At 32.1% G+C, this 13,896-nt stretch overlaps 1 protein-coding gene across 1 annotated transcript in view; it reads right to left on the reverse strand.

Moving 5' to 3' along the window:
• Window positions 1-6,983: 6,983 nt before the first annotated feature.
• Window positions 6,984-13,896, reverse strand: part of LOC143074208 (uncharacterized) — a 35,851-nt gene continuing 28,938 nt past the window's right edge. The window contains exons 8-9 of the mRNA XM_076249758.1: window positions 8,501-8,635; window positions 6,984-7,640 (exon numbers count right to left, since the gene is read on the reverse strand). Of these exons, the coding sequence (XP_076105873.1) occupies window positions 7,634-7,640; window positions 8,501-8,635 (142 nt within the window). The 3' untranslated portion in view covers window positions 6,984-7,633. The remainder of the gene's footprint in view (window positions 7,641-8,500; window positions 8,636-13,896) is intronic.

The raw sequence follows: 13,896 nt of genomic DNA on the forward strand, positions 1-13,896 counted from the left end.
TTAATATATATTTTGTAATGTGTGTGTGTTTTTATTTGTTTGCTTTATTTATTGTAGCATTCACTCTGACCAGGAAGAGATTTCTGTAGATAACAATGAAGAAATGGAAAGTATCACATATCAGGATGTTACCCTGCATATATATAATAAAGGATTGAAACCAGCAACCAACCAGTTACTGACAAAGAGCTTTGGAAAATATACCTATTACAATATGTTCAAGCAGAACTTCAAGTGATATAATAATAATGCATCATGGTTACATTAACACAGACATTTTTAAAACAAATGAACCCCCTTGAAGAGACTGTTAATAATGAAACTGTTTCTAATAATCTGATCTGGAATTGTAATATCAGGATTGATGATACTTTTGTCAACAACAATTCTTGAAGTGATCTCAGGTTCATCAATACGTTAACATTACTAGTCCCAGTGTTCTAAATGCTATGAGACTTTCAATGACACGACTGTTGACACACTCGAATACGAAACTCCTTATACAGAAGGGAAGACAGTCATCACAAAGAGACAAAGATATAAACAACATTATTTCAAGCTTCTAGAGCTTTTCAGTTAACTGTTTTCGATTCTTGTAGGCAAAATCTTCTGAATAATTGTATCCTAAAAACGGATTAGAATAATTCTTACTGCCTTCATAATGACAACCCAACAAGACTAAAAACAAAAAAACAAAAAAAAAGTGTGGGACTTGATTACTTTCTCAAATTTCATAATTTTTCTGTAATAATCTCTGGAGTTATTCTGTAGAAAGGTAGTCTGCAACTGTTAGGTTAATAAAGCAAATATCTACATGTTGTTTATTGTTAGCAATAATGTAACCATTTAATTATACCCTATGTTATTTATTGCATCAGGTTTAATGTTTTGACCTGTCGGTCTGTCTAACCGTCTGTATGTACCTGTGTTTGTCGTCTGTCAGCCCTGTTCTTATCATCACAACTCCTGCTGAAACCACACAAAAGAATTTAATGAAACTTTGTAGATAATAAAGACATACTATGTAGAAGTGCATTTGTACAGGAAGTTTTCATGCTATTTTTTTTAGTCCCAACTGACGATGTCAAAGGGGACTTAAGGTTTGCACATCGTCTGTCTGACTGTCTGTACTTTCGTCTGTCATTCCAGCAAATCAGTTTTCCACACATGCTTGAAGATAATGATTTGATATTTGGTTTATCGTTTCATCATGACATGTTACAGATCAAATTCAAATATTGCTCCGGTCTGAAGATTTTGTGCAGATTTATTGGCCTTAGAAAATTCATTAAGATAATCAGTTTTCCCCACCTTTTTTGTAGTTCTTAAAGATATTGATTTGATAAAAGGTATATAGCTTTATCATGACAAGTGTCAGTTTAAGTTTGAATGTAATTCCACTCTGATGATTTTGTGCAGAGATATGATCATTGGACTTATAAAATAACTTAAATAATATGATTTAATTTTTTCCCTGAAAGTAATGCTCCTTTGAACTTAAAACAATTTACCTAAATATACCACTTCAACAGTTTGTGATGTCAACTCCTCTGAAACCACAGAACAGGTTTTTTGTTCAATCATTAAATGAATGAAAGTGAAATGATAATTTGCTTTTCGCAGCTAACATTGTTCACTTTTGTCAAAATAAACTAAGAAACCTTGATGATAAATTATTCACTTGCAAGTGAATAATTGGACCTCATTGGATCTGTAATCATGCATGTCATGTGAACTTCAATTTAACCCCTTAGTCAGAGATTGGTTACACACGATTGATACGTTTACAGTTATTAAAAGAAAAGAATGTCAACATTGAAATTGAAACAAAGGTAAATCCTTTGATTGCCTGATTTTATCAACAAAAAAATCATTCTTATACAGGTAAAATTGAAAATTAACTTATTTATGTCAAGCCTGAGACTTTTGTCACAGAAAGATCAACATAGGGATAGTGATCTGGCGGAGGTGGCGTTAACTAACTTCTTTAAGCTTTCAATTTATATTTTAGAAGGTGGAATACCTGGACGCTTCATACTTTGTATAAAGATGCCTTATGTTATGAAGTTTCCGTCTGTCACATGTTCATTGTCCTTGATATCATTTTCATGGTTCAGCGACCACTTGAAACAAAAGTTAAGATTTTGTAATGTTAATTTCTCTTATTATGAGCGGTATGATAACTATATTTTGTATGTACAAACGTGGTATGATAACTGTATTGTGTATGTACGTTTGTACATACAAAATATAGTTATCATACCACTCATAATAAAAAAAATTAACATAGCTTTTTCTTGACCTCAACCTCATTTTATGGATCAGTGAACAAGGTAAAATTTTGGTGGTCAAGTACATATCTCACATACTATAAGCAATAAGTCTAGTATATTTGATGTATGGAAGGATTTAAATATGTATATGCTAAACTGGTAGTTGTCATTTGACCTTGATCTCATTTTCAAGTACAGTGATTATAGTTAAGTTTTTTAGTTTGTTGTAAGCAATAGGTCTACTATATTTGGTGTATGGAATGATTGTAAGATCCACATGGCAGGGGCATGTAACCCTGACCTCATTTCAGATTAAGAGATCAAAGTAAGGGGTTTTGGGTTTTGGTCTTTTTTCTACTACTACATGCAATAAGTCAACTATATTTTGCATATGGAAATATTTTATGATGTACATGTCAGTCTAGCAGTTTTTTTACCTCACCTAGCCCGAAGGGAATCACTTCGCATCCGTCGTCATCGTTAACTTTTTACATTTTAAACATCTTCTAGAGAACCACTGAATGGAATGAAACCAAACGTGCCATGAATGTTCCTTAAGAGATGCTGACCAAGTGTTGTTACTTTGTAGCTAAACCGTTATCCAAATAGCCGCCAGCGGTGGACTTAATTAGTTTAACATAGGACCTTATGGGAAATACATACTAAATATCTTCTTTAAGAGATCCACGGAATGAAATGAAAACAAACATAGCATGAATGTTCCGTATAAGGTGCTGACCAAGTGTTGTGACTTTGAAGCCAATCCATCATCCAATATGGTCGCCAGCGGGGGACCTAGTTTAACATAGGACCCTATAGGAAATACATACAAATATCTTCTTTCACTCACCACTATATGAAATGAAAACAAACATAGCATGAATGTTTCTTATGAGGTGCTGAACAAGTGTTACTTTGTAGCCTATCAATCATCCAATATGGCCGCCAACGAAGGACTTAGTTTAACATAGGACCATTTAGGATACATACAAATGTCTTCTTTAAGAGAACCACAATAGCATGAATGTTTCTCATGAGGTTCTGACCAAGTGTTGTTACTGTGAAGCCGATCCATCATCCAAGATGGCCGCCAGCAGGGTACTTAGTTTAACATAGGACCCTATAGGATACATGCAAATATCTTCTTTCAGAGAACCACAAAATGGAATGAAACCAAAACATAGCATGAAGGTTCCTCATGAGGTGCTAACCGATTGTTGTTACTTTGTAGCTGATCCATCATCGAAGATGGCCGCCATCAGGGGCCTTAGTTTAACATAGGACCTTATGGGAAATACATACAAATGTCTTCTTTAAGAGAACCACTGAATGGAATGAAAACAAAACATAGTATGAATGTTCCTTATGAAGTGTTGTTACTTTGTAGCTGATCCATCATTCAAGATGGCCACCAGCTGGGGACTAAGCAATCTTCCACGCAGAGTTATCGGTCCTTTTTCTCTTTCTACATGGGAGATTTGGGACTTAGTTTAACATAGGGAAATACATACACATGTCTTCTTTTTTGAGAACCACTACTATTTTAAATTAACTATATAAAACACAACGTAGAAAACTCTAGTTAAAATATAAATATTTGATAATTATCAACTACATAACAAATACAAAACATACTACTAAACCTGTACATGTATGTACACATAATTTATAAGTTGCTAGTCTGGGTCTTTTCAATGAAATTTCGGCAGGGATATTTTGCACATGTGGTCACATAATTGTTGCCTTTGTTTTTTCAAATAATTTAATAATGAGATCTGAAACACAACGCAAGTTAGATTGAACAGATTAATATAAAAGTACGAAAGACTGGTAGAGATAATGTGTTTTACTTTTCTTATTTTAATATTAAATAGAGATTAATTCATAGCCTTTTTCATATCAGCCAGGATATCATCCCGAATGCCAATATGGGTCGAGGGGTGATACCCGGGCCGATATGGAAAAGTGATTTATTATTCTGTTTATCATTTACTTCCGACAATTGTTTTATGTAAGGCAAAACAAACAAATAAAATAACTAAAACAGTCAAAAACTTTATAAAGAAGTTAAATTATGAATCGAACACATACACTATAACTGTCCAACAATAGCAATTCTACCGCCATATGTATTTATGATAGTATTTCCTATAGAGGCATTTTGAAACATTGATAATTTGGAAGCTGGAAGCATTTACAGTTTTGTATTCATTTTAATTACATGTTGTACTATGAGATGATTCATAATTGTCAATGGCCGTTGTTACTTCCTAAAGATCCATATGAGCAAGTATTTAACTATCATCATTTTGGAAATCTATATCATTGGATTTAGCCATGTTTACATCTGTTTTTCAAAAACAACTGTTTCTGTACAAACAGATTTACCGCTGGATCGGCAATACAACTTATCGCTATTTGTCGGACATAACTGGGCATCACAAATATTCCCGTAATAATAAAAAAAAATTGCACGGGTGCCCTTGATATTGGTTACACATATGCAAAAGCTATCGTATTAATGTTAAGTATATGATAATATTAGATAATTACATGACATTTTTCATATCGAGTGTATTATCAGCCGTAGGTTCCATATCAGCGAGAGCTGATAATACATGTGATGAAAACTGAAATGTTTTGATGTTTTTATCATATGCTTCGAAAAAAGAGAAAATTCACAGAATAGTGTATCGATCCTTTCAAGTGGTTCTCAAATAGAAGTTCAAAAAGTGCAAAATTTATAGACGTCGGACCCCAAATATACATGTAGTACATCCGATATGAAATCTTTTTATCATATGCATCAACAGGGAAGAAAAACAGCATTATATGATATATTTTAATATGACGATAAAAAATAATTCATCAATATACATATTGACCGCTGGTTGGAAAAGTCAAAATTTTTAAAGTAACTTTCTAAATTATGTTGGAAATTTTTTAAAATGCATTGATTTTATCAATATTTTTTTTCTTCTTCATTTTACTCAATATACTTTCCAGTATCCAAATAATTGTACCACAAAACCAGGTTCTACCCACCATTTTTTATCTTAAAATGACCTGTACCAAGTCAGGGAAATGGCTATTGTTATTGTTATTTTATAGTTCGTTTCTGTGTGTGTTACATTTTAACATTGTGTTTCTGTTGTGTCGTAGATCTCTTATATTTGATGTGTTTCCCTCAGTTTTAGTTTGTAACTCGGATTTGTTTTTCTCTATCGATTTATGAATTTCGAACAGCGGTATACTACTGTTGCCTTTATTTGTAATTTATTGTTTACTGAAAACGTACCATTGAGGTGTATTTTCCTGAATTTACCGAGTACCGCAGGAATGCCATGCGATAACGTTACGGAAAGGCATGTGATAATAATCAAAGCATGGGATAATTTTTTTTATATCGGCCCGCTAATCACAATTTCGGAAAATTTATGGAATTCACGAAATTCATTGCTGTTATCATACTGTAAAAAGTATGTGTTTTTTGCTATACAAGTATATGATAACATATCTCACATCCAACTTGAAATCTCAAGCAAGCGAGAAAGGAGACTGTGAAACGTCAACTTGGAAGTGATGAATTTCATGTTTGAAATATATATTTTTTAACAGATTACCCTTAAAAGTCTTATGCTCAACACGTGTATAATAATACACTTTCAGATATAACGAGAGACAATAAGAATTTACAAAACACATTGATAAAAAATGATGTAAACTATAAACTTTTATATAAAAATAATAAAACAAGAAATACAGATAAATTATGAACTCATATATAGAATAAATGATTAAAATGATTTTTAAAACAAAAAATGAAAACATATTTAAAAAGGTAAAATAAACCATAAAAGTGTCAAATAGAAATAAAACAAATAAATACAGTTAATGGTAGTAAAGGAAAAGATATACTATTTTGGATTACCAATATTTTGTGGATAGTTGATTTCATGGTTTTACAAAAGGATGCATACTAGCACAAATAAAATTCCTTCTTCATTGAATTTGTTAACATTATACACAAAATCAATATTGGTATCCCACAAATAATAATAAATCCACAATAAAAAATAATATTAACAGATTGAAATACTAGCATTAACGGCATCAATTTAACCATGTTAACTCTGCCATGCGCATTTAAACAATACATTTATGTTCAGTGATCATGCATGTGTTCAAAATATTTGAAAATCAATAAGTAAACCAGTGAAGAGCTAATAAACCGGACAAGGAATCAAAGTTTTACACGAGGAAAATATATTCCTTGATTTGAAATAATTTTAAAAATTGAACAATATATTTGTGAGTTTTGGTGGTATTCAATCTACCATTGCGTAAAGTAAATTTTTCTACCTATTGCCATTTACTATACGTTGATAAACGTCAAAATATTGCGCTTTTTTTATTTATAATTAGTCTATTATTGATATCTTCCTAAAAGTTCTACTGGGAAACCATTTGTTTAAGCTTTAACACTTTGAGATGAAATAAAGGAAACAATATGATTATAACATGCATTGATAAAAAATTAAGTAAAACAACAAAACAGTTTGAACTATAATACAAGTCAATATTATACAAAATGAATATAAAAGGAATAACATGTTGAAAAATATACTTTGAACATATTGATGCATTTAAATCTTAAAACAGTAACCATTGAACTGAACCAAATGGCATTTGCGCATTTCTACAATGTACATCAAGCATCTTACATTAAAATCCAATCTTTTGTTATACTGTTCAAAGAGTATAGCATTAGAAATCCTTTGCTTCCAAAATAATTCTAGAGGTAACATGTTTCGTAATCTACAGAATATATAGAATAGAACAACAAGAAATAGTTCAATGTAGGTCACACACATTCGATTTGAAATTCTTTTTGTATGACCTCGCTACAAGTATTCGTCCGTCTGTCTATTAAAGGGTACATAGTTTTGTCCTCTTATAGTTTATAACTGAGTTTTGTTTTACCATGTTACAAACATCTAGGATGTTTATAATATGCTGATAGTGGTATTGACAGGGTTTTGATTTTCTTTGCATATTTAACAAATGACAGGCAGTTTTACTTTATATCGGTCCTTCATCACCAAGAGCAAACGATTAACATAACATTGCCCTCAAATTAATAATATTTTAACAGGCAAGATATATTTTCAAAATTCTTAAAAATCAATCAAGGGAACATGATGTTCCTCTTTAATGAAAAATAATGTCTTGACTTGAAATTTACTTCTCTTTGACGCTACATATTAATGCAGGGCGAAATTAATATTCAATTTTTTTTGGCAATACCATTGAAATCTCATGTAGCTTGTACAGTTGGTAGATACCGTTGACACAAGATTTCAAACGCTGTAAAATAAGAAGAAAAAATATGAATCAACACAATGTCACAAAAAGAGTTAAAAATGTTGTGGAAATATGAAGTTAAGCAATGAACATTTTTTCGCTATCTTTTACTTCTTCTGTCTCATTTCTTGGCGTCAACCTCGAATATGACCACAGCGATAAAAAGTAAAAACACAAAAATACTGAACTCCGAGGAAAATTCAAAAAGGAAAATCCAAAATCAAAAGGCAAAATCAAAAGTCCAAAGTCCAAACAAATATATGTACTAAAATATCTAACAAACTCAATTTTTCTCACCTTTGCAGCAATATACCATCTTCACCCGTGAATTGAGTAAACAGATATCACCACATCTATATTAAAGGGATCACAACTGATACTTACATTTTCTAAGACGTCATTGGTGTATGAGCCAAAGAACATCTCGTGCTATTTGTGGAAGACTTAATCGGAAAAACCTAATATTCAGTGTGTTTTCTTCACAATTTTTTTTTTTAAGTTTTTGGTGTTGAAGTTGTTTATCTTTTAATTCACATTACAGTTTCCCTTTTTTTTTACTTTGAGCTTTATGTTTCTTAGTCGAGTGGCTTTTAAGGCAACTCGATATTGATTTATCCAACTATCGATTTTTTTTTCGACATTACTGTTTCAGGTGTATTCTAATGTGTGGTTGGACGCAGTGAGGTTTCTATTTATTTACATTGTTAGTACATTTCGTTTAGTTTGTACTTTATTTTTGTACAGTAACGAAAAGAAGTTGATAACTGACCTCGTTAAATTAGAAAGACAAGTGTATGATTTTTTTTTAAATCCCAAAAGCATGAAAACATGTATGTTAGATAGCTTCGATAAGATATACCTACTTGATGTCTATGTCTGTTTCATCGCTTAAGTGTCCAAGTTTGATTTTATCACATGGATCAGCATATATAGAATCAGAAGTAGCTTCCAATTTTGGGTTTATATCGACAGTTGTCACCAGGGTTTTTTCTTCTCCGCTTGGAAAAAATGTATTAATTTTTACCTCTTATACAACAGGTGAATACGATATCAAAAGAATATTAATCAATAATTGCATCGTATATAGGAATCAAATGCATAAAGAACAATTAGGCGACTCCAAAAAGCCTTAATCCCTCACCAGTAAGATATATGATTTTTTTTAATAAACATTTCCACCTTTCGTGCAATTTAACTTATCTTATTCTCAGTTTACTATTACGAAGTAATAAATGTCGTCACCTGTCTGTTCCATTTGATATCGCTTTATAACTCAATCGATGCATAATACATAAACTAATTCACATAAAATTGTATTTACTTTTAGTATTCATAGAAGTACATGGATACTTCTACAGTGGGATTACATAAAAGAACGATTTGAAATCTTCGAACATGTTAGGGGGCTCGGTGGTTCGAACCCCGCTAGTGCTGGTGCACTTGACTCCAATCTTAATTTACTAGGATTGTCAGTTTTCCTATCGGAGGTCAGTAGTTTTCTCCGGGCACTCCAGTTTCCTCTACCAATAAAAACTGGCCGCCACGAAAATAGCCCTAAAACGGTGCTAAAAAGTGGCGTTTAAACACCAAAAATCAAATCAAATGGAAAAGAGTACCTGATATGACATGCCTGTCTCTCAACACAAGGGGACAAATAAATCTGGTCTTAAAATATCAGAATTATTGTCTGATCTTAAAACCGTACACTTTTCACCAGGATACTATACTGACAGAAATTGCATTCACAATACACTACTGGACGAAAAAACGTCTGTCCATACCAGTAACAGTCTTTCTAAGACTGATAATGTTTGTTAAAGTTGTAACAGTTGTTAAATTTCACTGCTGCAGTTTTTTTTGTAACTGTCCCAACTTTAAAAGTGTTTGTCTACAACATAAATCGACTGTAACAACGCAAGAAATTACTGTCACAGTTATTAAAGGACTGATACAACTATTTCAAAGTTGTAACAGTTGATTTACAACTGTCCCAACTCGAAAAACGTTGCAACAGTCATAAATAAACTGATTAAACGGCTAAAGGGTTGTCACAGTCGTAATAAAACTGATGCAACCATTTGAAAGTTGTAACAGTCATTTAATTACTGTACCAACACGGAAAACGTTGAAACAGTCATAAATAAACTGTTTAAACGCAGAAAAAGTTGTAACAGTTAAAATATGATAGCTACAACCATTGTAGATGCATAGCTAATTTATAAGCGTAGCAACTTCCAAACATTGATCTTCATGTACACTTAAAAGTCACAGATACAAAATGTCTAACAGTCAGGGATATAGGTTCAATTATTTGTAAAAAAATTTACTGTGTGAAATATAAGGTTGTGACAAAGAGAAACAACTATCACTACAATGTAATACATTAATTTTAGATAGATACTGATTTAAAAAAAAAAGTATTTTGAAATATTTGCCGCTGAACACATTTTTGTATTCCTCGGTTATTTAGTGAATGTGCTGAATTTATATATTTTTTTAACACTTCCTCGCCCTTATCTCTTCGAACCAATAAAATCGAAACCAGCACTAGATACCTGCAATTTCAATAGATAAAAGATAACTACTAACAGAAAAATCGAAAAACGTTACCCAATATATTTGTTACCAAATGTATCTTGAGTTTATAACTGAATTAAAAGTTGACAATTTTTATATAACCTTAATAACAATTTAATTATTTTTTTATTAAATTAGTTAGGTGTAAAATCATTCATGCATACACGGTTGTTTTCAATACCCGTAGTTTTACGAATCACATCACTTCATAATAACGCTGAATATACATGTATGATAAACTCTAAACCTAGCGAGGAACTCCTAATACACACACTTGTCAAACTTATCCCCATATAAAACTGCTTTATATTTTCTTGAGGGCTTATTTCACACATTAATTTTTGGGGGGCTACATTTGTTTCTTGTAAAATTATAAATATTGCCGTATAATCATTTTGATTTCTATACATATAAAAAAAATAAAAAAGACATTTAACACATCTTTTGCAGCTATGGAAAACAAATCTTAAATCTATCTGAATTTAATTTATTTTATTTTACCGTATTTTATTTTTGAATAGTTCAATAATAACTCGACTTTGTATTGTACATTGTACGGAATGGTCTATTTGAAGTTCAATTGTAATTGATACACATGATACTATACAGGTAAATAGCACGTCAGCATTCATGATTGAGGTAAAAAAATATTATCACTCGCGAGAAAAATTCATATTTTCACCGGATTTTTCGCAAAGAATTTACCATACATATGTTAATACTAGTAGATGGACGTACTGTTCAAGACCCTCAGCAAGACCCGACAAAATAACTAGCGCCAGTGAAAGTTCAAATGTTCAAAACATGAAAACTCGCATTGTTTAAGACAGGGAAATCAAATCTTAATTCTTTCATTTTTTTCACATCACTTTTTAGAACTTGATGTATTCTTTAGACTCCGGTCTTATTCAAGTCTAAAGACTGACATCGGATATTCTCTTATGTGGTTTCAGTTGATCAGATGTACTAACGTTTATCCAAAATATTTTCCCATTTCAATTGTTCAAATTCAAATTATTTAATCCCATAAATGCTTGTACAATAATGACATATTATTCAATCACTAAAGAAAACTAACAATGTTACTAGATAGATAGATAGATAATTATGTATAGACAATATTTTGGGTCCCTTTATATTTTTTTGTTCGGTGTGAGCCGAGGCTCCATGTTGAAGGCCAAGGAGCGGATCCAGCCATTTTAAAAAGGGGTTGTTACTAACCCAGGACAAAGGGGGGTTCCAATTACATGTACCCATTCAAATGCCTTAATTGATCGTCCAAAAAAAGGGGGTTCAAACCCCCAGAACAACCCCCCCCCCTGGATCCGTGCTGGAGGCCATACATTGACCTATAATGGTTTAGTGCGTTATACATGTATGACTTTGTAATGCTTATTGTGTTTATGGAAAACAATGGGAAAATATTGCTTAACATCTTGTATATTTAGAAGGCATTTATTCAAAAGCAGATAGAATTGATTTGCAGAAAAACATGAATAAGGGCAGAACTTGAAGATCAACTGTTATAGTACAAGTCTTTGATTAACCACAATATATTTGCATCACTGACGTATACGTATCAATATTGCTTTTGTATACATGATTTAAAAATCCAACTTGGGTTTCTCATCTGAACATGTTTACATCGTGTTACATTATCCAATATAGCTAGGCCTGTTATAAGTTTTTCATTATCACACTTATGGGGAACTGATTTTGCTCATTGTTGAAGGATGTACAGTTACTAACAATTACATCACTTCACTTGAAGTTCCTCCATCGTTCAATTTTCATCCATGGAGATCCCTGTCTTGGTTTACGGTTGATGGTTGTCTTATTGAAACTCATACCACATCTCCTTATTCTGGTTATCATTAAGTATACACGTTATACCAATGTCCCAGGTTAGGGGGAGGGTTGGGAACTCGCCAACATGTTTAACCCCGCCACATTATTTATGTATGTGCCTGTCCCAAGTCAGTAGCCTGTAATTCAGTGGTTGTCGTTTGTTTATGTGTTACATATTCATGATATTTGTTTTTCGTTCATTTTTTTACATAAATAAGGCCGTTAGTTTTCTCGTTTGAATTGTTTTACATTGTCTTATCAGGGCCTTTTATAGCCGACTATGTGGTATGGGCTTTGCTCATTGTTGAAGGCCATACGGTTACCTACAATTGTTAATGTTTGTGTCATTTTGGTCTTTTGTGGATAGTTGTCTCATTTGCAATCATACCACATCTTCTTTTTTATATGTTATACAAGACTAAAATACCTAGTATTATCAAATGATTTATAACAATTGTTAATAGTTGTCAGACTTTTGTTATCAAAAAGCAGCTACATGTGTATAATCAAGATGTAGACATGATCACTGGTGTCAGATGTAAACAAGATTGACTGTGCAAATGCTGAAATGTCTTCTCTGCTTTGCCGACATGTATGAAGGTTTTACTACATGTACAAGTATCACACAAACTTTCAATTTTCCTTAACCTTTGAAAATGAAGTTGCAGTCAAATTAACCATGCCAGACAGATGATGTACACCCTACAAACTGACATTCCATACCCATGATACCCAAAATTTAGTGATTTATACCATGTATACTGTCTGTGAAATAGACTTAACATTCTTAACATCCAAACCATGAAAACTAACTTATGAATATCCAATAATATGCCAAAAATCATGAAAATAGTGATCCTATACATGTCATGCATGTACATGTAGTTTATACTGTAGCATCTGAGAAAAATTTGGAAATAGATCAAACCACAAAAACTAAGCATTGTTCAATGAACCATGACATTTCCATTGGGGTCAAAGTCTGATGTACATTTTGTAAGTCTTGCAATTAGACATATTCACCTTACACTCATTTCATAAACCAAATATAGTTGACCTACTTTTCCTACTGCTTGTAGTATTTTTAAACATGTGTGAGAAACAAACTTGACAAATTACATGTAACTGAAGTACAAACATGTAAGGCTGAGAAAAAAAAGATCGATGTTTCCGGTAACACGACCGACCCTGTTTTTTAGCCCCGACCCTAACTTTTTTTATTGGATCTTCAAAAAAAAAAAAAAAAATTGTATCAACCGACCCCGTTTTTGACACAGGCTTCTGATAGATGACATAATATTTTTTCTCTCTTGCTTCTACTTGCATAGAAAGCCAGTTAAAACATTTTATTAATGTCAAAAGGTATTCCAAATAGGTTAAAATCCAAGAAATTTGCACAGCAGGTGCTTCAAAAACATTGCAAATGGCACACTTCCGGTTTTTGAAACTAATTACGGATCCGGACTTGGAAAAACCATGATAATTTTCCGGATTTCATTTACGATGTCAAAAAAAAATAAATAAAAAAAAAAAAAGAATTCCGACCTACCGACCCTATTTTTCAAAATGATGTTACCGGAAACACAATCTTTTTTTTCTAGGCCTAACCTTAATCACTGATCCATGAAATGAAGTCAGGATCAGGCCAACCCTGCCTGACAGACACTGAGACATGTACACCTTTCAAGATACCATAACAATTAATCCAGTAACTCAATTAATATACATATGTTATACATTTAAGACTTCCGAGTGTACAAATGGTGTATTTCACTGTGACTGTTCAAACAGTAATATTTTTTTGTAAACAGTTACATGTACATGTAGTGTACCA

Source organism: Mytilus galloprovincialis, chromosome 5, assembly GCF_965363235.1.
Source record: "Mytilus galloprovincialis chromosome 5, xbMytGall1.hap1.1, whole genome shotgun sequence".
Classification (NCBI taxonomy): domain Eukaryota; kingdom Metazoa; phylum Mollusca; class Bivalvia; order Mytilida; family Mytilidae; genus Mytilus; species Mytilus galloprovincialis.